Genomic DNA, 20619 nt, shown 5'->3' with positions numbered 1-20619 from the left:
AAATGACCGGATGGAAAGGGTGGATGTTCCAGGAACAGAGGTCACATGTGGTGAGAGTAAGTCACCATTTTCTAAACGCACAAACCGCTACCTGGGAGACCAGAGGAAAGGCACTGGCAGCTATTCGGTGGAGCATATAGCTTTCGGTAGGTAGCAGCTCATGTCCCTTTCCCTGTCCTTTCCCTTCCGCCCTGTGTCCGCCAAGTATCTCCCTTAATCAGCAAACCCGTGTTGGTTTCTGGTCTTTGGCTACCTACCTAGGTAGTGACGGCCGCTTTCCTCCCCGTTTCCCCTCCCATCCTTAAGAAGCCTCAACATTGACTGAACGTCACAAAGAGCCTGCAGTTTGACCAAAACCCGCTCACGGTGGTAGTGGGAGCCATCAGAGCTCCCCGCTTTGAATAGTCCCGGAGAGACAGCGAGGTCAACGATGGGGGCAACGGTGTTATGGCGGGGGACGAGAATGGTTTTCGCTTGTTCCATTGTCTCGGGGTCGAACCGAAACCCGAAACTTGGAGGGTTGATCAACGGTAGTTTGACGCGGGTGATAAAGACTTGGAAATCGGCTCTTGCCAGGCGGAAGAACTCGGCCAGCTCGATCACCTGGTGCAATATCTCGTGGGCATCGCGATAGATGCCAGAGTTGGTATCTGTCTGGGTTTTGATGCACGAAGTGAGCGGTCCCAACGCTTCCAAAAGGGCCCCAGTCTCAACCTCGACCACATTATCCAGGCTAGGCTTTGCAATTGTCGACATGAAGTGTGTTGATCGCACTCGCCATTCGTGGAACTTGGTGACAGTGTCGGCGGATGTCGGTGAGTGTCTGGTGTTGGAGAGGTTGCCTGTCACTTGATCAGCAAAAGGAAATCGTAACAATATCAAACTCTCTTGCGGTTCACTCACTCCGGAATCTGTCGCAAAGAATGCCCAAAATCTTGCCTTCCTCTCCGGCCCAATGTTTGGAGCGCGAATCAAAGATCCGGATACACAGAAAGTGCCACACCCAGGACTCCAGAAGAATAGGGCAGAGTAGAGGTGTCCGTAATAGCGTATCAGGGAGCCAATCGAAATGTTCCACATCCGCAAGGCCTTGGATGGTTGGAAGATCCAGTGACTCTGGTAGATGCACTGAGACGAATTGCCTAACTGAGAAGCAAAGCGCTCCCCATTTCCCTTGGATCGCCGTATCCGAAAGACTTGGCACATTGACGAAGATGTTGCTCTTGATGGCCTCTAATTCCCCGGAAAACTGGCTCGTCTGGAGCTGCAGCTGTTTCTGATGCTCAGCTACCTCGCTTTGGAGCTTGTGGTTCTCGGCTTGCAGCCCCCCAATTTTCCACTCGTCGTTAGCAAGCTTCGTCTTCAGCTCAGTGATGAGTTGCTCAGCGGCCCTGTCGCTGTTTCTCGTCCCCGAGAACATGTTGAGACTCCAGCCCTGGTTTTGGGCGGTGTTAACGGTGTTGAGCTTCTCCATCAGGCCGCGAACATTCTGTTCCAGAAAGTTGCACTCCGTTGACTTCCGCTCCAACTCTCTTTTCAACTCGTTAACGTCATGATTTAGCGCTTTATTTTGGTTCCACAGGATGTTGCGGTCTTCGCGGAATCCGTTGCGCTCGGCTCTCAGCCGTCCGTTCTCCGCATGCAGAGCTTTGTTTTCGGTCACGACTGCAGCGAGCTCCTCTTTCTTGCTATTTTCTGCCGCGGATAAAAAGTCCGCCGGTAGCTGATGTTTTGGGTTGTTGTTCTGGTGGGTGAATGACTCGTGGTCATGCGTGGGCTGGGGTTTGCCATCATCGTATTCGGTCAGGATTTTGGACCTCATCTCGGAGGCTTCGTGCGCTTCACGGTCGTTTGTAGCTCGCGCTCTGGCCTGATAACGGGTTGAGTGGGACATATTCCAAGTTAGGTCATGGATTAAGGTGAGATGGCGCCTAATTGTGTCAGAGCATATGGTCGTTACCATGAAAAGTAGAGGAGCATGAAGCCAGTGAGTAAATCGTGATAATAATAATAATAAATGCAACTTACAAATCGACGGATCGGTTACGGCGAAGATTGGGATCGCCGTCGCAGATGAACTCCCAGAGTAAGTCAAGGGCCGACTTTGGAAAACAGAAAAATCAAGGTGGCCAAAAGAAAATGGAAAGTTAGCAGCGCAAAGGTAGGGTGCGGAGTGGCCCTAGCGCAAAACAAAAACCAGGAAACTGTTAAATATAGGGGAATAAAGGCGGCTCGTGCCTGGTACTTTTCATGGCGCGCGTTGCAATTTTCAACATCAACCAGAGCACTGAAAGCGGTGTTAGTATTTCCCTCTGGGGTAGGTACTCATGCTCGTCAAAGCGAAGGACCTAGAGGATTACCAATCCCTCGTCACTTCTGAGATCTATTAGGTAATTATGACGAACTTGGTTGGGAATATATGTGGTTCATTATAAGAGAACAAGCAACATACTACATCACGTTTAACTTGTCTCAGAATTGTGCTTTCTCAAATTCAGGTTGGCAATATGCGAGGCGTAGCTCTGGAGAACAAAGAAAGAGCTGGAAGAGCTCTTCTCCCGCAAAAGCTATCGTCGCCCGAACCTGATCACATCCCGAACTTAGACCGGCCACACGGGTCGATCCGTTAAACCAACAGCATCGGCTAGAACAGAAGGGCCCTATCCCCCTGCATCTCAGAAGATATGTGAGGACCTGCTGCTCTCGTAGTCCACCACAACGTTCTTAGAGCCCTGGCGCTTCCCATCGTGGTAGACGGCGAAGTCAAGTGATCCGCCGGCACACGTCATCTCGACCTCGAAATCGAGCGAGTGATAGACTTTTCCTAGACAGTTGGTGAATGTGCGCAACGACGACACAGCGATCTCGCTATCCCATTTGATGGTGCAAAGCACCCGCATACTGGCATCCCATCTATCCGAGACTTGCCCGGCAGTGTCAGTGCAGAGGATCTTGGTGTGTGCCATGGTCGCTGCTTCGCCTGGCTCGTAATCCAACGCGAACGCGTACCTCACAGGTTTGGTTGTCGATATCTCATCGCCCTATTCGTAGTTAGCAGGTGATTGCTTTGCGCATACAGCTGGCCTTGCTGTTTTGCGTTTGGCGGTGGGGGGGGGGGGGGGGGGGGGTTTACAATTTTGAGAAACCACTGCATTTGGTTGTCGGCCATCCAAGTCTGTCTTGGCTCATTCCAGACCTTATCCGCCTGGATGTGTTTACTTTTGGACCAGTAACTCATTTGTTTTATACCGCAGTTGAGGCGGGAAACCCTCGCCTGGACCTGAACTGGGAAGGCAGAGACGCCATTCAAAGTGGCAGCATAAATGACAGCCCCGCGGCAGATTGCCGTCCACCTACCGCACTGGTTAGTTGATTACTTTGAGTGTAACCTCTGTACAAAAGGTTTAGATGGCTTACGGCTTGGAACCACGGGATTGTAGAACTTCAATGCCACGACCAAGATGTTCCTTTAGGGTGGCCAACAAGTACGCACTCCTGCCGAACCCTCCAACCAGAATCACATACTGATACCAATGACTTGTCAGTAATGCATGGCAATTAACTGTAGGTCGTGGGGAGGTTCTCATACCTTGGGACCTTTGCCCTTGATCGCATGGACGGCGGCAACTTGTTCATCGACCATTAGGTGTATTTTGTCGAGCACAGGATCGAAGGCGCCGCGCACATCCTTGGTGGTCAGTGTAATCCTCGGGAGGAAACCGTCTAGCATGAGTGATCTCGGGTTGAGGCACTCGTAGGGCACCATGAGCTTCCAGATCTTTTCGCGACCATCAAATGCCGATTTGATGCCATTCTCCCATTCATCATGGAAGAGACGGTGCCGAGTCTCCGCCGACATCTTGGACCACATCTTCGAGCCGAACTTGCGCTCCAGGATCTCAGCGAAGCCTTCGTCAACAAACACGGCACCGCAAAGACTGCCTACGTCAACATTAGCCGGCTACGTTACACGAAACAAGGGGTCGAGAATAGTGGTGCGTACCCTGGCCCTGGACACACTCTTTCACCACCATGGGCGAGATGCTAACCACTTCGTAACTGATGATGTCGGCAGTGCCGCCGCCGCAGTCGGCGACCACGAACGTGTCGCCAGCCTACCAAATTGAAGTCAGCAGGGAGGTAAAAAGCAACAAAAGATGCTGAAATCGTACGTACCTTGATATCACTGCGGCCATCCATATCCGCGAGCGTAGCCAAGGCGGCAGCCTCCGGCTCGGAGATGAAGAGCAGCTCAGTTTCACCGGCAGCGCGCGTGGCGAGCATGCCAGCCTGCTTAGCAGCGTCTCTCATTCGGCAACGGGCATACTCGGGCCAAATAGCGGGCAGAGTCATGACGATCTGGAATCTGCTGTACTGGACGAGGTTGCGGCTGACTGTGTCGGAGATGCGCTGAACAGCATGGTTCCACAAGTGGCGCAGGTACTGAGCAATGGCTTCGACCGTCGTAATGTTGTACTTCTTCAAGTAGGCACGAGCTTCGTAGATTTTGGTCGAGCATCGAACCTCGTCAGGCAGGTCTTGGTCATCGATGAGCAGGAGCTTGAACCACTTTGCGTGCTCCTCGCCAAAGGGGATGTTGTAGCCCCAGCTCACCTTGCCCTTTCGGCTCAATGAGATAGCAGTCGGGGTCTTGTCTTCGTCGCAATTCGAAGGCAGCTCCGAGTCCCAGCTTGCGAGAACCTCGATGTTGTCAACCTTTTTCGACCAAGTGAACGCGACCCCGGAATAGGTGGTTCCAAAGTCGATTCCGATACTAATCGTGTTGTCAGGCCCGGGGCCCTGGGACGCCATTGCTGCGATTAACAACCAAAATGAAACGAGGCTTGAGTAGGTACAGAAATGGAAGAAAACGAAAGATAGAACTGGTGGCTCGCGATAATGCCGACCTGATCGGCTGTTGACGGGAAACGGAGAGTTCCAGTTTGCTAATTGAACGGAAAGTCGAAAGCAGAAGGAAGGAACGGTGAGTTGTGGAATAAAGAGGAAAATAGCAACCTAACTGGAAGTTTACGCGGAAAATTCAGTGTGCGTTGCAGGTAATTAGGTAGATTCCATCCTCGCTATTGACGGGACAAAAGAACAAGCAGCGGGGGCCGAAAACCCAAAGGCAAACTAACTTGGTCAACTCAATTCTACTTTTAAAAACAACCTGGAAACTAGACTTCGGAGAAAGCAACAAATACCCGAACTTTGTAGGTGACCAGCCGGCGGTAATTTGCATAAATACCTAGGCATGTGAACAGTCACGAGTCTGGTGTTGGCGTTGCATTCGCCCAAAAGGGTTTTATTATTGAGGTATTCACGACGGTGGATATAATTACTATACTGCTATAAACTTTATAAACATGCACTTCTACGCTGTCTACCGGATTAGCATGTCACCACCCTTGCTCGGCTTCCCAAGCTTTCAGGTGTTTCATTGCTAGAATAATTCAACTCCAAAAAGTCGGGCGTTCAAGATTTGGGAGCCGAAAGAGCACAGATACGAATACAAAAGGGGCCAGTCATGTTTATTTCTTCTTGGCAATCAAGCGGGGCTAGTCTGTCTAAGGCGGCCGCGTCACATCAGCAGCTGATCTTTGTTCAGGCAGGCACTTCTTGGTGGTGCTGTGCTACATCCGAGATTCACTCATCTTCGGACCTCCGTGTGGAGAAGGCAAATAGCGACATGGCATGACCCCTGGAGGGCAGGAAGTAAGAACGATCCTCGAAAGGGCTTTAGATCAACGTAGCTTCCTTCTCGTCGACGGTATTTAAACCACAGGGTCGGCAACTCTTGTACCAACCCATCTTCATCTTCAAACAACCAACTTCATTCTTGCTTCTGTAGGTATTCATCATGCGTATCTCTGCGTTTCTTCTCACCTCCCTCCTCCCCATCTGTCTTGGGGCGGCAACATTTTCCCCGCAGACCCAGCCCGATCCCTACGAAGCCATCCACCAGAGGGAGTCGATTCTTGCCGAAACTCTGGACACCAAGGACTGGGACCGGCTCGACGAGTCAATGACACAAGACGTCGTCTACGACAGCAGGCCTCTGGGTCCGGCCTACGGCGGGCTCTCTGTCGGCCTCGAGGAAGTCATCGAGAACACCAGGAACGCGTTCGGAGATGCGTTGGTTGCACACCACGTCTCCAATGCAATCATCAGACTGAACCATGACGCATCCAAGGCCAATGTCACCACCTAGTGCGTACAGTCCAGTCCCATGCACCAAAATCTTGAGGTTCGGGACTAACAATTAGCAGTATCGTCTGGTCTCGCTGGGAACCGAATGCGCTCCACGATGCGAAGAAGACGTTTCGGATATACGAGAGGTGTGACGACGAATTTGTGGTAGATGAGGGGAAGTGGAAATTGAAGTACAGCCTGGTCACGAACCTGGCCCCCAAGGTCGAGAACCCTTACTTCAACAATGGACAGGGTGTGTATTAGTGCATGGAATTGCAAGTCCCACGTCCTTCTCTGAAGCGCGACTACTGCATATGTTCAGCGGCAACCCCGGCCGTTTGGAACCGTGGTTGGGGGTTGAGCGTGTGGCTTTGTTGACAATGATGGTGTTGTCCGTCTCGTTTTGGTGGATGCGATCGTTATAATTCTTCAATAAGTAACGTTTATTCTAATCAGATAATACATGGCCAATAAAAAAAGCTGTGCCTAGCGCCTCGATGGGATGTTGCGAGGTTGTTTTAAAAAGATTGGAGGACTTTCTCGGCCTCGACCGCTTCGAAACCGCCCTATATCGACCAACCCGGCCGAAGAGGATGCACTTTGTGCCAGGATGCGGCTGCTCGGTGCCGTATGGTGTCACAGTGTAGAGAACAAATCCATTATGCCATGCGATTGGCACTCTATGGGAGAAGGGCTAGAGGAGAAGGAGCGTTTCATCGGAGTCACGTCCCTGGGGTGTGTGTGGGTTTTGGAAACAGACTTTGAAGACAGCTCAATCAGGCAACTTGGGAGAATCAACAACGCCAGGGATATGGGGGAGAAATGCAAGCCGATTGAGAGGTTTCGTGGCACCTTCTGTGCCGACCCTAGTGACTGTCCTCTTCTCGACTTCAAATCTCCCGTTCCAGAAAGAGCCGCCTTACAGATCCTGGTTGTTGACAATAACGCCTATAATCTGAAAGGCAAGCACCCGCCCGTCCCGCTCTTAAGGGTCACGGGAGGATCTGGCTTTCGGGTTCCGGCGGCGATGATTCCCGCTAAGCGGCAGAGGGCTGGAGTTCAAGTGGATCATGGGTAGGTAATTTTGGCAACCCAGATATATAGGGAGATAGGATGTAAAGATAGCGTTCGTTTAATTGCTCAAGCGTGATCGTTGCAAACCAAGCCCAAGGAAAGGGGCTCAGGGGCAATGTTTACTTCTTGGCAGTCAAGTGGAGCCAGCCCCTGAAAGCAGCAACAGCACACTCTCCGGAGAAAACCTCCAGCTGGAACAACTGCCGTCGGGAAGGAAAGCGCAGTTGCGTGCCAATCCTCTAAACGCCATCGCAGTTGGGCAGTGGCTCGCCCGACAGTGTTTGTTTTCCCCTCCCCCACCTCACCTAGTGAACCTTTGCGACCGAATACCTATCCAACCGCCCCCGCCACCTACCTAATTACTATGCAGTAATCTCAAATATCATGGGCGACTCATTGCGGTTGAGCGAAGAACAGTTCCGCGAGATCTACGAAAAGAGTCACACAATGTGGCTCAGCCTATACCAGATCGCGACCAGGCACCCATCCCTCCCGACCCAGCACCTCGCCTCCCACGCCGCGTTCTTTCGTCATCCCATCTTCCCAAGGGGCCTGCGACTAGCCAACATTTACACTCAAAACAATCGGCGATACGCAACCGGTGATGCCGTCTGGGGGTTGACGAACTCAACAAATACGCCATGTCCCCAAACGCCGCCCACCTTCCATCTCCCACAGGCATTTGCGATCGGCATGCGGAATCCCGTCTCAGTCCAGCTAGCCATTTCCGAAAAGCCCGAATCCGCCTCACACTAGAAGTCATGGTTCGTTGAAGGGGAACAAAACTATCTTTCGATCCTAATCCTGGCATGGGCATACATCATGTCGGCACGTTGGGCTGAAATGATGCCCGGGGGGTGCAGAATTCAGTATCTGATCCAACGGGCCCAAGAGGTTGAATACATGCCGTCGGGGAGGCAAGGGGCAGGCCAGCTCAATGTAGTTGTGGACATTGGTGACGCTACTCCAGCCGAAGCTCGCTGGTGGGCCGCCGTTCTGGCACCAGGCCGGGGCTGGTTGGCGGCCACGACTGAGGGCAACGAACCGTTCTGGTCTCCTTGGTCTACCCGGCTCCAATCGGGGCCGCGATTCTTTATATCGCGAAGGCCGAGACTGGAGGTGAAGTTTCCACCGCCAATCATACAGACTCCGCCATCTCAGTCAGCGCTCTACTTCCTCAACAAGTTCTGCCTCCGTCACAACATGGTGGCCCAGAGCCATGCCGCGCTCGCCGCCGTTCTCCTCTTACCGTCGGTCCCAGATAGCACAAAAGTAGTGCGTTTACCAGCCGTCGTAGTCAACCAGCAACCAACGTCGCCAATCAGTAGGGACTCGACGTGTGGCCTCAGCCACGATTCGCTGTTGCAATCGCTGTCCACGCTCGACAGGCTTGTCACCCTGGGCTGCAACGTCCATTGCACCGAATCCATGCTCCTCAGCGTCTTCTACGAACCCGGCATCGGATGCAACGCAGTCACCCCATAGCTCGGGGGCGCCCTGGCCGTTATCGACTCGCTCGCCTTCGACAAACCCTTGGTGCTTGGCCGCATGATGATGGAGCGGAAACCCCAGGTAGCCTTCCTGTGGATCGGCGCAATTATACTGGGCTTGGACAAGGAACTGTTGACCATCGTTCGGCGCGGTGACTTCCGCGCCAACCTAAACGCCGCAGCATGGTCCGACTCGGAGCAGAGCTTCGTTCAAGAACCCGTCCGGGAGCCGCTCGTTGTGGACGGCATGGTGACTCGGGCGGACCAGTGCCGATTGCTGGCCACGTGGCAGACATTGGGCCATTTCGTGGCACCGGGGCCCCCGTGGGTGCCGCCCGGGTCAACATGGTTCAAGCATGTCGACCCGAGCGTCCTGCTCCATTTTCGGTGCGGCGGGCATAGGCTGCGGTTTCTGAAGTTCGTTTGGCACCCAGACCCGACGGTCGAGCCAAGAAACGCCCCCGGTATCACAGGTATAGAGGCCGGGTTCAGCAATACCCCTACGGCCCCGAGGGAAGTATCCGTCGACGATTGGCGGTTGTTATATTTCGGGGGTCAGTCCGCGTCGGATGAGGCTATGGGGGTATTAACTATTTACATTGTCGCGACCTGCGCCTTTTCAGCACATGAGCAAGAGATATGGATGGAGGATTGGCGAGCGATGATGGGGGACAGCGAGGACGACAAGGACACCGAGGACGACAAGGACACCGAGGAGGAGGAGGACCCTGGGAGTGACCCGAGTTCGGAATCAGACTCGGAGTAAAAACAGCCGGTGGCCTATTAACGGGTCGTCCCGATTGACGCTCATCATTTCCTTCTGGTCCCTACCCAGCTGAGTCCCTAATGTTCCCTTTCCCCAACCCATTTCCGGTAATCCATCCCCCTGGAAACCCTGCGCCACCCACAAACGGTCGTATCCGGTTACCTCGAATGGCACAGGCGTCGTAGGGATTGGGAGCGTACGCGGAAACCACGATACAATACCCACCAAGCGATAGTCGTCGGAGGTTGATTTAGTCCAACCCTCTGAAGCGGGGTTCAGCAAAATAATACAAAATGGACCCAACCAGAAAGTTTGCCGTGGCCAGGGTGGTGATAACTTGCCCGCAGCCCATACCGATGGTGAGTTGAAGCACTGGCAGCCTATGTGGTGTCTTCTGCCGTGGGTTGGTTGTTTGAACTTTTAAACCAATAGGTCCCCCGTCGGCGCGTCCCTTCTCCTCACCTCGAGCTGAACAGACGGATCAACCATAGCGTAGAAGCCGTGCTGCAGGTTCTTAGGCTCGCAACCTTTGGCCAGTCGTATGTCGTACTTGCAAAGAATGTGAGCCAGCGCGAGCTTCAACTCGTTGCTCGCGAAGAAGCGTCCGGGGCAGATGTGCCGGCCACCGCCGAACACATTGTAGTTTGGGCTTGACTGGACGAACTGGCTGGCCGTGTCGCCTTCTTGACGCTTGCGCAGGAACCGGCGCCCGTCGAATTGGTCTGGGTCGGGGTACACGGCGGGATTCCACAGGTCGGTCGAGTCGACCATGATGTGGGAGCCACGGGGTATCACTCTGCCGTCGGGAAGTGTTGTGTCTTTGAGGGCTATGCGCTCGAGGACCACTAAAGCAAATCTGTCAGCGCAGGCACTCACTAGAACGAGAGAAACAAAACTAGACACGCACCCGACCCGCTGTTCAACCTCTGCGACTCCTTCATGAAACTGTCAAGCAGAATCATATTAGACATCGCAGCAACCGACACCCCATGTTTCGCAACCTGCTCCACCACCTCCTCCCTCAACGGCCCAACCAGCTCCGGATGACGCGCAACCTGAATCAACAACGCCCGAAACAGCTCCGTCGTCGTAAACAGCGCCGCCATCGCCAACGAAAGCTGCACATCCCCCGCCCTCGCCCTCCCCCCCGACGCAATCTCCGCCCACTCCACCGCATCCTCATACCTCACCACCCCCCCACTCCCCTCCCTCTCCGCCCTCCTCTCCCGCTCCACCTTCCTCTCCCGCAGCATCCCGTCCATCACTCCCCTCGCTTGGCGGACATACCCGCGGCAGGCGATCGCGTTGGGCAGGACCCAGTGCACGAAGGGGCGCGCCCAGCGAGGGTAGCGGTGTAGGTCGGCCACGCCGCTGAAGTAGGCGAGCACGTAGCCCTGCACGAGGGCTAGCCACGCGGCGTCGGTGGCCTTTTGGGGGCCCGCGAAGACGGAGGTTGCGGTGCGCGCGATGAGGGCCATGGTGTCGGTTTGCCAGTTGAGGGCGTGCCAGGTGGGTTTGGTGGTGTTGGTATTGCCCCAGAGGGTGTGTAGGGCGTGGGAGAGGGTGGTGTTCATGGTGGTGAGGGTGCTGTCGTTGGGGCCCATTTTGGTCTTGATCAGGTCGATCAGCATGGAGTCTGGGTCGTGTAGGATGGAGAGGGCTTCGAAGCCGGGGATGCCGGAGAAGAAGTCTTCTCGGACGAGCTGCTTGTGGTCGAGGTCTTTGTTGGATTTGACCCAGCTGGTGAGAGAGGAGGGGAGGATGATCTTTTGGCCGTGCGGGATGGCGATTGTGATGGGGCCTTGGTGCTTGGCGAGACCGGCGGTGATGAGTTCTTTGGCATTTTCGCGGACTTCGCGGTATGCCCTTCGGCGGAAGAAGTCGCCTGGGTATTTGTTGACGATGGGGAAGGTGGGCTGCTGTCGTAGACGGAGGAGGAGATGGTATATGCTGGCTAGAATCGCCAGAGCTGTCCATGTACGGACGCTTAGAAAAAGTTCCACCAACATTTTTGTGTGAAGGCTATAGATATTGGAGAATGGTACCCAAGTTCAAGGAAGAATCGTTAATTACCCATACTGAAGATATTTTGGAAATACTTATAGGACTTAGATACCTACCTTACGCCAAAGTCGAACGTCATTATAAGAAATTGTGTGGGGCCCAGCCCGGAATGGTTCAGTATGAATCATCGCGACAGGGAGAGGCCCTGTAATAATTCCAAGCACCGCTAGCATATTCAGTCGACCTTCGATGCGGAATGTAGAGTTATAATGTATGGTGTACTTCCCAATCCTTCCTTGTCCGCACTACAATGGGCGTATAATCACGGTAACATCCTAGAAGAGGAAGAGCAGGGAGTCTTCTTTCTTCGGCCGCACGCCAGACTTATCGTGTATGAGGACCCCGATCGTGCCAAGACTCTATAACTGATCGTGCATCAAGGGCTGTCAAGAGCTGAAATGGGAATTGCAACACAAGGGTGGCTGAGAGTATCGATCTAACGGGGTTGTCATGGGGCCGAACGGACAGCAAACCGTCACGGTGCCACCGCATATGCATGGTTCTTGCACCCAAATTGCTTGGGTACCACTCTGGGCTCTAGTATAGTAGTACATGATGGCAGTGTAACGGGGTCGTGCAACAGAATCCACCGAGATCAGGGGCACAACAAGCAGAGCTGAGGCCTTGTACACGACGGATAAATTATAGGCTCTTTGGAGTGCTGCTGATCTTGCCCAGCGCAGGGTGGGGTTGGGGGCTAGAGGGTTACGGCTTTGAAAAAGAGGAGTTGGGGAGTTTGACGGAAGACAAGAACTTAACCATCAACAGGCGACTTCCCTCAGCAGGCCCCATCTCTAGGCAACAGTTCGTTTACCTGAAGCGCTCGTTCCCTGTCAAAATCGACTGATTCCTTTCAAGTTCGATACAGAGCCGTTTGGTCTTTGAGTCGGAGACGCGGGACTCAACTGCCATTCAGATAAACAGGTAATGACTCGGGGCTCATGAGCCACGCCAGTTCCTCCCTTGCATGGTCAGCCGAGAAAGTCTTACTCGTCCAACGAACTGTATCGCGCTTCTCGATCCCCCCTTTTCTCCGGTAAGATATTTCGTGCCTATCTTCAAATCTTGATATTTAGACGCCTCGAAGCCTGGTCCAGGTTGGAATCTAACATTTAGCAACATCTAGACGTGCTCAATAGGTACCTACCTACCTAGAGGCAAGGAGATGATGGCATCGTCCGGGACTTCTTTCCCCTCATACCACGCCTTGGCGCCGCCGGAACACCACGGACAAAAAGTCGAACTGCAGTCTTCCCATCCTTCATCCGATGCGGATCCGGCCTCGCCAATCTTTGCAGGCGTTGAGCTGTCATGGCGGCCGTTCTATTTGCGGCGCCGCATTCTCTTTCCTTTTGCCGCCATCTTCTCTCTAGTCATTGCCGCTACAGAGACGCTGCTCGCGGTTTCGGACAAAAACAATGGCATCGCTTCGGCCTCGTTTGGCCAACACTACCTCTGGGTATACACCCCAACAGCCGCCCTAACGCTGATCGCCGCTGTTTGGGGCCGAATTGAATATCAAAGCAAGCTGGTGGCACCGTGGATCCGTTTGTCAAAACAGCCGAGCAATGGGAAACGCACACTGTTGCTCGACTACATATCCGACTTCCAGCTATGTGTAGTATTCAAGGCTCTCCGCAACCGCGACTTCACCGTCTCCATCGTTTCTACTGTTTCCATGATGATCAGGGCCATGATCGTTATCTCGACCGGCCTCACTACCCTCTCTTGGACCCAAGTCCATCACCAATCCTGGCCTATGATGCTCCAAGACCGCTTCGTTGATAGCAGCAGCCGTCTCACTAACCCGGGGGACCTGGCCCCGTATATTATACGAGGGCTGCAAGAATATAACCTCACCTACCCGGATGGCCTGTCCGACATCTACGCTTTTCAATCAGCGCGGGCCGACCTACCTGACATAGCCGAGACCCGTGTTACCGTTGACGGATTCGAGAACTCTCTTGAATGCAAAACAGCCGAATTGAGCCTCGTGAGCTCTAGGGTAGCCGGAAACAGCCCTCCAAGGACCATTAACTTGGCCATTGCATCATCTGATTGCAACGTGGAGCACCTAGAGCTTGGTGCGCCAGGCATGAGGGTACCACTGGCACTTAGCTGCCTTTCCAGTGGCTCGTGCACGCTGCTCTTTGCACGATTCATCCAGATACAATGTGACGGAACAACAGGCGACCCAGGAAGGAGGGCACTGGCCGTGTTCGGGAACATAACCTATTCCGTCGACCCTTCCAAGGATGAGATGGACGGTTTGCGTTACCAGGCGCGGTTACACCGATCTACGCAGCTGTTATGTGTTCCAACTTACAAAATCACAAAGGTCGACGTGGCCCGCAACGGAACTCAGACCCTAAACGTAACTGCATCCCCTGGCTCCACAGTCAGAAACCTTCATTCAGTCACTGCCTGGAATATTATGCAGTCTCATCTTTTCGCGTATGCCTGTGAACACGGCTGTAGCGGAAACCTCACCGTTACTGGAGTCTATGTTCCTCCAACCGATCCGATGAGTATCGCTATACCAAGCTATATCACAACGATTGGTCCTGTCGATTCTTTGTTTGACGCTGGGTTGCTTCAACAGCTTGTTACCAGCTATTATCGGCAGTTTACTGCTATAATAGCCAAACATCTCCTAATGGAACCGGCATCCATAGACACCAGCGGGTCCGTTGTCACGCACGAAAACCGGCGTATCGTGCAAAATTGGGCAGCCCAGTGGATGGTTGGCCTGGCTGCTGCTTGCCTAGGGTTTACGGCCTTGACGATGTTCTTCGTCCCACGGTGTGGTATCCTACCCTGCGATCCGACCACTTTACCTCAAGTGGCATTACTAGTTTCGCGGAGCCACGGCTTGCTGGCGACACTATGCTTCTCAGGTGCGGCAGATACGAATCATCTCAGCCACCACTTGCAAAATTCTACTTTCGAGTCAGGCGCCGTTCTCGACCCAATATCCACCCAGCCGCACTTTGCCGTCCTGGATATACGAGATCCTTCAGAGGAACCACAGCCGCTCCGACAAGTCGATCTAAGGCAGAAGCACCCCTACGTTCTTCATCCTGCTTCTCGCCTAGCATTGTGCATTCTCCTAGCGGCACTTATCTCCATCTTGGAACTTACACTCCGCCAGTCCAACAGCAACGATGGAATCAGAGATGTGGGCGATAACATCTACATTCACTATACCTGGACTGTTATTCCAGCTCTTCTCCTCGGTGCATTAAGTCTTGTCGTTTCCACGGTCGATTTTCATACTCGGTCACTCGCACCCTACGTTACTCTCAAGCGACTAATCACAGCTAGGGAATTCTTAGCCCTCGACTTCATGAATATGTCGACTCCCCGGACTATTCTCAGGGAGATCCAAGGCCGCAATCTTGGGGCTCTCGGAGGCACCTTGGCGTTCTTAGTTGCCGCCGTGTTAACTATCCCTTCTACATCTCTCTTCCAGCCACTTACCATTCCTATAACTACCCCAGCAATACTGAGGGCGACGAAGTCCTTCCCGATACACCTGTATGTCGCAAATTACGGCAACATGCTTGCATCCCTTATCCTCGAGGGCAATTTATCATACCCCAGACTTACCTATAGCGATCTCGCCTTCGCACAACTCGCCTTTACGCCATCGTCACTAGTTGACGACCGTTACATCAACATCTCTAGCGTTTCCGTCGTCGCGGACGTTCCCGCTGTGAGGTCCAAGTTAATTTGCCGCACCTACAATACGTCAAGTATCCATACCAACCTCGCGCTTAATGACACAGACCCACGGGATGGGACTACCCCTCTTGATATTTATATTGAAGGCGAACAGTGTGGTGTGGAAACCTCGAGAGGAATGATATATTATCGCAACAGGTTTCCCACCTTCCCAAGCATGACCTACTTCGGCGTCGCAACCCCCGAATTGTTTGGCTGCAGCGATCTCCTCTACGTCTGGGGCAGGCTCGAGTTCTCCAAGAACCCCATCATCCAACATATCTCGGCCTTGGGATGCAACGAAAGCTTTGAGGCCCTTTCCGTATCCACCACCTTCATCGGCCCCACGCTCGACATCGACACGCACCATCCCCCTCAGCCGCTCGAACACACAGCTCACCCGTCCACCACCATCTTCCGCGCCTCAAGCATCTACACCGACTTAGCCTGGACCAACACGGACCCGCACTACCTCACCCCCTTCTTCGCCATGCTGACCTCCTCCCCCTGGGCCATCCCCGTCCCCTTACTCGGCGACCCCTCCGCCACAACCACCATCATCAACGCAATCCGACAGCAGCACGGCATCATCCAAGCCCAAAACCTCGTACAACAACTCATCCCCGCCAACACCACCAACACCACCATCCCCCAGGGCTACCCCCCCGGCACCACCGACGACATCCCCCTCTACAACGCCACCATCACCAGCGCCCCCGGCTCCGGCCGCCGCCGCGTCGTGCAGGACACAACTTCAACCCGCATCCTACAGGGCTTGCTCGCTATCATCCTTGTGCTGCTGCTCGTCAACTGGGCGTGTATGCCCAACACGGATGTGCTTCCGCGGTCGCCCACGACGATTGCGAGCGCGGTGGCGCTGCTGGCGGGGGGGAATTTGCTGGAGGAGGGGATGGCGGGGTTCGGGCCCCTGAAGGGCTCGGATGGGGATTCGGGGATGGGGGGGTTGGATGGGAGGGCGGGGTTGCTGAGGGTTTTGTTGGCGGGTAAGGGGGTTGGTGGTGGTGGTGTTGATGGTGATGGTAGTGGAGATGATGATAGTGTGTATTTGAAGAAGAAGGAGGAACTGTTGAAGGGGGCTAGGTTCTGGATGGGGTGGGGGACTGTGCCGGATGTGGAAGGGAGGAAGGTTGGAGGGGGGGAGAATGAAGGCGGTGCGAGTCGGTTTGGGATTCATGTTGTGTGGCAGCAGGAAGTAGAAGAGGGATGGGAGAAAAAGGGGTGGAAGAGGAGGAAGGATGGGGGGAGAGAATGTACGGAGTATCGGGCGTTGGATACTTGGGAAGGTTGACCCGTGTAAGCATATCAGAGGAGTTAATGGCGGAATGAATGTGGTAAGATCTTTTTCATTGTTGGCTTTGATGTTTGCGCAGTCAACTGAAAAGTTGCTTCGGCACTTCATCACAGCGGTAACAACACGCAAACATCACAACGTGACACGTTGTGGGACTGCGCAGAGATAAGCTAATTAACCTACAGCTTCAATCAACGATACCCAGTAACTCCGGTACATGACGCGTGGGTAAATCATACGAGAGGTGGCGTGTGCGGGGAAGACCATTGAGATTATCAGATGGTCGTCACCCCATTGTTCGGGAGGGGACTACTGAACCCCTGACTGGCCAAATCTATGGCGTCACTCAACCAGATCGTGCTCAATGAGCACCCAGCGCAACCCAAGTTAAGTGGCAACAACCCGATAATACTGAGCATTTGATGAGTACCGGCTCCCGTTGAGCATGACGTTTCCCTTGAAACCGACACTCGTAAAAACGGCAAAGGCTGTTACAATGAGCGGTTCAAAGCAGCTCGCTCTCAAGGCCCTCCCTGCAATGGGAACTACAACCATGGCGGGGAGATCACGGCTGATCTGCACTTCAGCTTTTCGGTCTGGAGCTCTGACTTACCTAGCATCACGACCATCTTCATGGAGAACGCCTCTCAACTCCTACCGCCACTTACCTGCAGTCCAATGTTCACCTCTCACCACCTCATCTCACCGCTCCATCGAGGCGGCCAGGGAACCACACGCACCCAAATGGCGTCCGCCCACTGATGAGGGCCTCAAGCAGCGCCCTGTCCTCGTCGTCGGAGCGGGCAACATCGGCCGGCGGGTCGCCCTGGTCTGGGCATCCAACAAACGCCCGGTCACCATCTACGACATCTCCCCAACGGCGCTCCAGTCGGCAACCGAATACATCACCGACAACCTAGCCGCCTACTGCACAGCGCGCGGCACTCACCCAGGCCACGTGTGCACCACGAGCGACCTGCGCACGGCGACCACCACCTCGGGCCACCCGGCGCGCGACTCGGCGGGGGCCATCACGGCCGAAGAGCACACCAAAGCGCCCTGGCTGGCGATCGAGTGCCTACCCGAGTCGCTACCGCTCAAGACGTCGGTGCTGGCGCTGCTGGAGCGGTCGCTGCCGTCCGACTGCGTGCTGGCGTCCAACAGCAGCAGCCTGACGACGGCCGAGATGGCCGCCGAGGGGCCCCTCGACCACCCGCACCGCCTGCTCAACACCCACTACTTCATCCCGCCCCGCAACCGCATGGTCGAGCTCATGTCGTCGGGCGCCACCGCACCCCCGATCTTCTCGTTCCTGGCCGGCCAGATGCGCCGCGTCGGCTTCGCCCCCGTCGTTGTTCCGCGTGATATCCAGTCGCGCGGTTTTGTGTTTAACCGCATCTGGGCTGCCTGCAAGCGTGAGACGCTCGCGGTGCTTGCTGAGGGTGTGGCTGAGCCTGCGGATGTGGATGCCTTGTTTAGGGACTTTTTCCATGCTGAGAAGGGCCCGTGTGAGAGGATGGATGAGGTTGGCTTGGATACGGTTGCGCGGGTGGAGCAGCATAACTTGGAGAGGAAGCCCGAGCTGAAAAGTGAGGGGCCGTTGAAATGGTTGAGGGAGAATTATGTTGAGTTGGGAAAGTTGGGAGAGAAGAGTGGTGATGGTTTGTTCACGGGCGAGGATCGGGATCGGTTGAGGGAGAAGCACTATTTGGAGAGGTATAAAGTTGTTGAGGAGACGTCCGGGGCATAGATTGTCCGTCTTACGGCGGGGTTTTGGTGTTGAAGGGCGCATGTTGTTCCATGGATATGGGGGGAGCAAGGGCGTGAGAAAATGGCGTGTGGAGGAAGGGCGTGAAGAAAGGGAAGGGAAGCCGAGGAGAACTGGGTCACTCCTTCCCCAGGCGTGCCTGCCTGTGGCGCCAAGTGACGCGAGCCAAGACGCCCTATCTGGCTTTGTGGTGCCTGCCCGGGTGCGACTCATAAGCAGTGTAACTTCCATTCCCAGATCATCCCCTCGATGTCAATCAAAGGCGTACCGGATTAAAGCGGAAGGCAGCAAGGAGTCACGATGATGGGGCAGAGTGTCAGACTGCCAATGCTAAGGGCACAAGCCGTATGAGGAATGTGCCACCCAGCCGAATGCATCTTACTTACCTAGGTAGCAGCTTAAATTCAGAACTTCTTGCCAGTTTCACTCGGGGTTCCATCATCAACTTTTGTTCCCCTCTTGCCTCTCCAGATACTTAACACTCCAGAGTGCGAAGACCACAAGCTGCCCAAGCAGTCAAGAACCACCACAAGTCAAGCAACCTCATCATCCTCACCATCACCATGGCGCCTTCTTTCCCCACCCCCAAGTTCATCACCGGCGGTTGCCTGTGCAACAGCCTCCGTTACCGCGTCGACTTCCCCGCTGATCATGATTTCAAAGCCTCGGTCAGTCCCGGACTCCCCCCCCACCCGCACCCTTCTGTGAGACTACGGCACCACGGGAACTCAACACTAACGAACGCACCTCGTGCACCCTGTGTGTAGTCCAGCCACTGCCAGTGCACCCAATGCCGCAGGCAAGGCGGTGGCCTCTTCTTCAGTTCCCACGGGGTCAGCCCGGCGAGCGTGCACTTCAAGTTCACATCACCCACCACTACCCTCAAGACCTACCGCTCCAGCACGAAGGGCGAGCGCGTCATCTGCTCCGAGTGTGGCTCGTGGATCTACTGGAGACCGATCAGCGAGGAGCAAGAGGACTACCTCTCGTTCACCGTCGGCACCGTCGACCCGCTGTACCTGTTCGGCGAGGGTGCCGACGGCGTCGAGGTGCCCAAGGAGGGGTTCGGATACGCCCTAGCGAATGGCGAGGGCGGCTGCTGGTTTGCGGAGAATGAGATCAAGGGGATCACGGACTGCATGACTATTCTGGCGAATAAAAAGTAGTGAACGGGAAGGAACAGGGTCAACTCCGAAGGGGAATTCCGGGGGTGATGGGTGGCAGCTACAACGGTGGATGGCGGCGATGTTGAAGTGGTTTAAAGGGGCTGTGCCCTTGGCCAATGCGATATCTTCTACAACACCAAGCTGTGATTAGGTCACCAATTGCGCTAGATCGTCTCCAATACCACACCTGGGTGTCCTGCAAATCATCATCCCTCGTCTGCCTTTGTGATACGGCTAGGTGATCGCACAGCATGACTCGGTGGACCCTGTGATCCCTGAAACTGGTCTCTTGGTCTGAGCAATCTCCGGCGGACATAGTGCTCGGGAGATTGCTCTTGCCCCGATACTTCGCTGCGTTGTGTCTCTCTTAAACATGGTTGCACCAGGAGGCGGAGCTCTTTCCGGTCTCGCCAACGACGGTTAGGCCAGCAAGGTCTGGGTTTGTCCAAACCTAGCATGACATTCCAGCCACAACACCCTCAAAAACAGAGCGCGGGGAGGGCAGAGTCAATGGAAGACTTACGAGACTCAAAGTCAGGGGCACTCGGCAGGATCATGGTCGAGAGTCTGCGATGAAGAAATATACATAAGTTGCTCTTAGGGGCTGTTGCAGAAACAAGTAGAGAATATTTTAATGTTTAACAAAACGAAGGTAAAAAGAAATTGGGATGCGACAAACACGACTCGAACTGGTGGGTAGGTGGCTGAGTGAGGAAAACTCCTCGCGAGGGATTATGTTAGGGTCAGGTATCTTAGACTTAACCGCACGCAACAACCACCCACCACTGCGCCATCCACTTGAATTTGTGTTGAATTTGGCATTCGAAAGCAAAGCCTATAACCCCATGGCACACAGTGTGGGGCACTAAGCATAACATCCATCCATCCGATGTCAGTGCCACCAAGGTATTACTGTGTAGCCTTGAACACTCAACCTTTTCACTCCACGCCTTTTCCATCCGGCTGGTTAGTAAGTAACGAGGCAAACCCTCGCCCTTGATAAAGCCCTTGATGACACCAGTATCATGATAGCAATCACATGACTACCCGCACTCGGGCCCCTG

General features: G+C 54.3%; 8 protein-coding genes across 8 annotated transcripts; 5 read left to right on the top strand and 3 right to left on the bottom strand.

Annotated features, from left to right (window-relative positions):
• Nucleotides 1-201: 201 nt before the first annotated feature.
• On the bottom strand, nucleotides 202-2064 carry B0H64DRAFT_190626 (uncharacterized protein). Its single transcript, XM_062799069.1, has 3 exons — nucleotides 2029-2064; nucleotides 904-1931; nucleotides 202-842 (listed from the first exon to the last, which is right to left on the bottom strand). Exons 2-3 carry the CDS (start codon nucleotides 1892-1894, stop codon nucleotides 250-252), a joined length of 1584 nt encoding a protein of 527 aa, XP_062658097.1. The 5' UTR covers nucleotides 1895-1931; nucleotides 2029-2064; the 3' UTR covers nucleotides 202-249.
• Nucleotides 2065-2631: 567 nt separating this feature from the next.
• Nucleotides 2632-4788, bottom strand: B0H64DRAFT_463570 (uncharacterized protein; the record flags this gene model as incomplete). The annotated part of the gene is made up of 6 exons (XM_062807605.1): nucleotides 2632-3041; nucleotides 3134-3353; nucleotides 3418-3524; nucleotides 3590-3942; nucleotides 4004-4115; nucleotides 4177-4788. Coding segments are annotated over 6 exons (1770 nt in total), but the record flags the coding sequence as incomplete, so codon positions are not given.
• Nucleotides 4789-5860: 1072 nt separating this feature from the next.
• Nucleotides 5861-6456, top strand: B0H64DRAFT_375355 (uncharacterized protein; the record flags this gene model as incomplete). The annotated part of the gene is made up of 2 exons (XM_062802410.1): nucleotides 5861-6210; nucleotides 6270-6456. 2 exons carry the CDS (start codon nucleotides 5861-5863, stop codon nucleotides 6454-6456), a joined length of 537 nt encoding a protein of 178 aa, XP_062658095.1.
• A 1334-nt stretch (nucleotides 6457-7790) lies between these two features.
• B0H64DRAFT_433713 (uncharacterized protein) lies at nucleotides 7791-9522 on the top strand (the record flags this gene model as incomplete). Its single annotated transcript, XM_062806062.1, has 3 exons — nucleotides 7791-8541; nucleotides 8752-9229; nucleotides 9380-9522. Exons 1-3 carry the CDS (start codon nucleotides 8089-8091, stop codon nucleotides 9520-9522), a joined length of 1074 nt encoding a protein of 357 aa, XP_062658094.1. The 5' UTR covers nucleotides 7791-8088.
• Nucleotides 9523-9732: 210 nt separating this feature from the next.
• Nucleotides 9733-11893, bottom strand: B0H64DRAFT_463551 (cytochrome P450). The gene is made up of 2 exons (XM_062807604.1): nucleotides 10430-11893; nucleotides 9733-10367 (listed from the first exon to the last, which is right to left on the bottom strand). The coding sequence occupies exons 1-2, from the start codon at nucleotides 11529-11531 to the stop codon at nucleotides 9943-9945; spliced, it is 1527 nt and encodes a 508-aa protein (XP_062658093.1). The 5' UTR covers nucleotides 11532-11893; the 3' UTR covers nucleotides 9733-9942.
• A 620-nt stretch (nucleotides 11894-12513) lies between these two features.
• On the top strand, nucleotides 12514-16797 carry B0H64DRAFT_343955 (uncharacterized protein). The gene is made up of 2 exons (XM_062801295.1): nucleotides 12514-12622; nucleotides 12713-16797. The coding sequence occupies exons 1-2, from the start codon at nucleotides 12554-12556 to the stop codon at nucleotides 16616-16618; spliced, it is 3975 nt and encodes a 1324-aa protein (XP_062658092.1). The 5' UTR covers nucleotides 12514-12553; the 3' UTR covers nucleotides 16619-16797.
• A 1-nt stretch (nucleotide 16798) lies between these two features.
• Nucleotides 16799-18810, top strand: B0H64DRAFT_401044 (uncharacterized protein). The gene has a single exon (XM_062804120.1). The coding sequence runs from the start codon at nucleotides 17067-17069 to the stop codon at nucleotides 18369-18371; it is 1305 nt and encodes a 434-aa protein (XP_062658091.1). The 5' UTR covers nucleotides 16799-17066; the 3' UTR covers nucleotides 18372-18810.
• Nucleotides 18811-18824: 14 nt separating this feature from the next.
• On the top strand, nucleotides 18825-19755 carry B0H64DRAFT_476016 (Mss4-like protein). Its single transcript, XM_062808131.1, has 2 exons — nucleotides 18825-19057; nucleotides 19157-19755. Exons 1-2 carry the CDS (start codon nucleotides 18953-18955, stop codon nucleotides 19553-19555), a joined length of 504 nt encoding a protein of 167 aa, XP_062658090.1. The 5' UTR covers nucleotides 18825-18952; the 3' UTR covers nucleotides 19556-19755.
• The last annotated feature ends 864 nt before the right edge of the window (nucleotides 19756-20619 follow it).

This window comes from Chaetomium fimeti, assembly GCF_033439085.1.
Source record: "Chaetomium fimeti strain CBS 168.71 chromosome Unknown B0H64scaffold_5, whole genome shotgun sequence".
NCBI classification, from domain to species: domain Eukaryota; kingdom Fungi; phylum Ascomycota; class Sordariomycetes; order Sordariales; family Chaetomiaceae; genus Chaetomium; species Chaetomium fimeti.
This window is presented reverse-complemented; position numbering and strand designations above follow the sequence as displayed.